Source organism: Sphaeroforma arctica (assembly GCF_001186125.1).
Source record: "Sphaeroforma arctica JP610 unplaced genomic scaffold supercont1.2817, whole genome shotgun sequence".
Classification (NCBI taxonomy): Eukaryota; class Ichthyosporea; order Ichthyophonida; genus Sphaeroforma; species Sphaeroforma arctica.
In genome coordinates this window covers 1-4,814 of record NW_014037741.1, presented here as the reverse complement: position 1 = coordinate 4,814, position 4,814 = coordinate 1, and the positions used below count along the sequence as shown (strand labels likewise).

The following is a 4,814-nucleotide window of genomic DNA, read 5'->3' as shown; positions in this document are numbered from 1 at the left end:
ATCAGAGTTGTTAGAATTTAGGACAACATGGTTTTGATTCCTCCTAGCCAGCCAACTAGATGTGCCCGTCTATGCCTTAAATGGGATGGGGAGCTAGGTACCAAGTGATGGGGTTTAGGTGCAGATGTATACTGCACCAGCTAGGTGTTTTAATTTTCATTTTATTTTCTTAAGTTGGACTTAGAGTTATTTAATTGGTTAATTTGATTAGGTAATTGTTTCGAGGCGTGAAATGTAAACTATGCATCCAATGAAATGATATCTAGTCTTAGTAACTAAACATAAATAAATCTAGACCGAAGTAGTGAGGATTAGAAAATCCCCTAATCGTTTGCTCATTACCAAGGGCTGAAGCTATACTTATTTAACATTTTGAATTTTAACGTTTTAACGTATTGTCTTACTAACGCAAACGTCTTGGTATCGTATAGTCAGCCTAAAGGAGACGGACTTTTACAGATCATGCGGGTTTCCGAGCATTGACGGAATCTGTGCGGTACAGTACCAATGATTTCAAATATTCTTAGTTATAGTTTTATTACGATCTAACAATTAGTTCTAAATCCCGTTAGTATTCTCTCTGTGACTACAAATTGCAGACAGGAGAACTACCTAACTGCTAGAGATCCGTAACTGAGTCTCAACGCCTGACAAGGAGTGGTATGAGTATCTGCTAACTGGCGTGTCGGTGCTTGTGATAGAAGCCTAAAAGGATATTACGAATTGTGGATCCGACATTGTGGATCCGACCACACCCGTTTTCTCTTGGAAGAGCTCTGCGAGTAATTCCTTCTTTGTCCAATCGAAGTAATTTCATTCGCACCATCTCCGATGTCGTCTCCAAGATCTGGATCCAACGGCCCTTCTGGCAATTTCCCAGTGGTGGTGGTCGTCCCTTCCATGAAACCCTTACCCCGTACGAACCACATTGACAAGCTACTATTTCGAGCTAGTCCCCAGTCACTGGAAGCCCCACACCATCATCGCTGACGGAAAGGTGACTTTTCTCTCCCAGGACACAGAAGGCATGTGGTTGTCCAGCCGTATCCTAGAACTCCCCACCGTACATCCTGAAATTCAACGGCAAGGTGGGACGAACACACGGCACATCACACTAGCTTATCAGCAGTTTTCTGCGCAAAGCTGGCATGCACCATCAGGCACTATGGAGTGATGCAAAGCGCTGCGCGGACATGATAAATAAAATAACCCCCTCTCCGCAATTGAAAGGTTGTACTGTCGTAGTGACCTCTGGCATCAACGTCAAATCTCTCGCCGCCCCGTTGACTGCTTCTATTGCCTTGTCATCTTCAAGTTAGAAGACAAGGCCAAGATGTAAGATTCGGTCTCTCAAGGCGATATTAACGTCTTAGAATAAATAAACGCGTATGTAAGTTCTAAGTATCGTTATAATATCAAAGTAGATAAACGAAATAAGACATTTAGTAAGTTCAGGTATGCCTCGTGAAAACTGCAATACTCTGAGGGATTGTGAGGCTGAGACATTGCCTATATATAATCCTCTCAGTACTGTTTCCGCCGAAGGGATTTTATTTAGTGTTTCGTTGTCACTCTATTAGAAACTATGATATGTTTCATTGTGGCGAATCCGAGAGACTCATAAAATCCTATCTTTAGAAAAAGAATTATAAAAAACAATAAAAAAAAACTTTTGATTTCCTTTCCTTAGTTATTGTCTTAACCAATAACATGCCACTTATCAAGAATTACCGACTTAGCCTTCATCAGACTGGCACATCTGGTTGGCTGAACAGAGGATAAACTAAGCAACGCTAATAGTCCTTAGAAACCTATGTTCGGTTGAGCCATCTCGCTACCGAAGTATTCAGATATAAATAGATTTGGGAAGTAAATATAGTTCTATTAATAGAACTAGACCAAATCTTATATTTAGTATTTTACTGAGGCCTTTTAATGGCCTCGTCCAAATATCTGATATGTAAACTGGAAAAGGCATTAATAAATAAAACCATTAAAAACCATTTTAGGAAACTTAAGTTCCTCGTGCTATTAAGAGTACATTGAGGAAACTTAAGTTCCTCGTACTATTAAGAGTACGTTTATAACATAGAGTTTAATGTGGAGTCCCTTCGACTCTACACGCGACATCGTCGTCACCGACGCTAACTATCTGTCTCTACTAGTGGGGGGTATCGATGTAAACTTCGATGGAAATTACTAGGTTTCAAACTATATTACACTAAAATACAATTTAGTCAGTTAGGATTTAGCAGTGGTAGCTTGTGTAAGAATGATTAAGAGCCTAAATATCCTCGATCACACAGGGCGTACCTCTAGCTGTTCTTTATTGAATAATTTTCACTAGAATTACTAAGTGTTCATGACCACATGCCTAATTTGTAGATAGACATAATAACGTAAGTCACGTTAATACATTAGCTGATATAAATAAAGTTACATCTGAAGAAAAGTCAAAAAAAGAAAAAGACTTATTGGATTTTGAAGATTGGCGGGAGGACCAAAATCTATAAGTAGTAGTTCGGAGATTATAAAATTTAGTTTATAATATCCTACATCTACTAATGTCTCAATTAGGTCCAAGTAGATGAGTCATACCAAATACTCAGGCTATTGGAGCCATCAAAGTGAATTTAGAACACTTTGGAAATATTGAAAAAAGAGCTTGTATTAAATTATTTAAAATACAAATAAAAACCAATGTATTATCTCAATTGATCTTGATATTTTAGACTGACCGGAGGCCGTATTTCTACATCGAGCACAAAGTTGCTCTTTATTTCAGAAACTACGAAATATTGAACAGCTTACAAAAGTGTCTAGTCCACTTTTGCACACGGCATATATAATGCCATAATAACACGTTAAATAGACTTCTATAATATCGTTCGTCAAATACATTGGCGAGCTTATTATTTGCAGTTCTTTCCCGAAAAGCAATAGAGTTTTGTCGAAAGACATTCGCCTGAAAAGCTTCCGGAAAAATGTCATGGAGACGAACGTCGCTAAAAAGACGTCTTTGTCAAAAGACAATTGTGTCCTTTACGAACAGTAAATACCAGTGGTGTCGTGAACCTCCCAATGGCCCGCAGAGTTTATTTTGTTTTTTCTAAAAAATTAAAAATTAGATTCCAGGGGTCTTGTCTTCCTTGTTTCTTCTTTCTGGGGCTTCTGGGGGTTGAATCTGAGAAGTGATGTCTCACACTGATCCTTGTAGTCCTTATATATTCGGCCGGGGTCTCATTTTTGGATTTTGGTCCGGCTTGTAGGACTGGGTCTTGTGTTCGGAATATTTCTATAAAAAACCCAGAAGACTTGCCCGGCACTATTAGTTATTAAAAACATTCTGTTTTTCATGATTGATTAACGTTTACGAAAAGTGAACTTAATCATCTGGTGTTGGCTCTTGAATGCGCGCGCAAATGAAAATGGCCGAATGAAAACTATTCTATTTTTAAAAAAATACTAAACCCTAAACCCTAAATATGTCAGTCATATATACTGTATTTACTGTTTCATGGTTGATGGTTGTGCAAACAAGTCTCTGAGAATGTTTTAGATAGTACGAAGCAAACTAATATTGTGAATAGTTGGATAGTCGGCTAGTATTTATGTATATGAGTCAGAAAGTGCTAGGTTGCTTTTAAATATACAGTATACGAGAGTTGCCTATACCAGGCAGAATAGCTTCCAACCGACCCCCTAAGTATCAATCAGGTAAGCATACTTCGTCAGCAGGCAGTGGATGAATGTGAGTGTCTAATCGATCATGTAGAAAGCACACGATGATAGTGTCTGGCTTTGGAGTGAGATATCATACGGTAGTATTTCAGGTCGAAATGAGGGATCTACTTTTCATAACTGCTTTCAAGAGCGAACAAATGTGTATTGTCAGCTATAGGTAATACGCGAATTGTTTGTTCAATGCGATCGTCAGTGAATGGGTGTGCATTGTCTACTAGTTTGGTCATTCAAATAGGACGCAAGAGAATTGCATGTTGCGGCAGCTGATCTTCCATTCGAAGCACTACAAATCAATCATGCAAGTATATCTGATTTAAGGGGCTAGAAAGAGGTACGCTCTCTGTTTCATAGTCTCATGATGGATGTGATATTTACACAGTACGCAAGATTGATACTCTTCGCAATAGGTAGTATTTTCTAAGTGCAGAAAATCAATCAATCTAAGTAAGCTATTGATACCACGGGCTACAGGGACTCTAGCCTCAGCATCTATATAATAAGGCTCATAATGATTTTACCAATGTTAGGCACGGTATAGCGACCACACTCCCTGTGCTATATATTCAGTAGTCTTCTACATCGCTGTGGAAAATGTCATCTCGTTATTTATTGGACTACAGTTTACGAAACACACACCCACACACACACACACACGAACGCACGCACATACACACACATATATATATACGAACGCACGCACACACACACATACGCACACACACACACATATATATATACGAACGCACGCACACACACACATACGCACACACACACACACACATATATATATATATATATATATAAAGAGCGATGTCTAGATACTAGTTGAGATAAAGATATTAGACTAGGTGACTATGTATCTAGGAGAGCGAGTATAGTCTGATATAGAAAGTATACTGTGCGTGTGGATCTATCTATCTAGCTATCTCTCCCTCTCGTTCTATCTATCTATCAACCTTTGTATCCATCTATATATATATATTTATATATATAGTGTGTGTGTTTGTGTTCGTGCGTGTGCGTATGTACATATTTGTATATCTATATGTATGTAAAAACTATATATATAT

The 4,814-nt window shown here is 38.3% G+C and overlaps 1 protein-coding gene across 1 annotated transcript; it reads right to left on the bottom strand.

Moving 5' to 3' along the window:
• Positions 1–693: 693 nt before the first annotated feature.
• SARC_13018 (hypothetical protein) lies at positions 694–929 on the bottom strand (the record flags this gene model as incomplete). Its single annotated transcript, XM_014292860.1, has 1 exon — positions 694–929. One exon carries the CDS (start codon positions 927–929, stop codon positions 717–719), a length of 213 nt encoding a protein of 70 aa, XP_014148335.1. The 3' UTR covers positions 694–716.
• Positions 930–4,814: the final 3,885 nt, after the last annotated feature.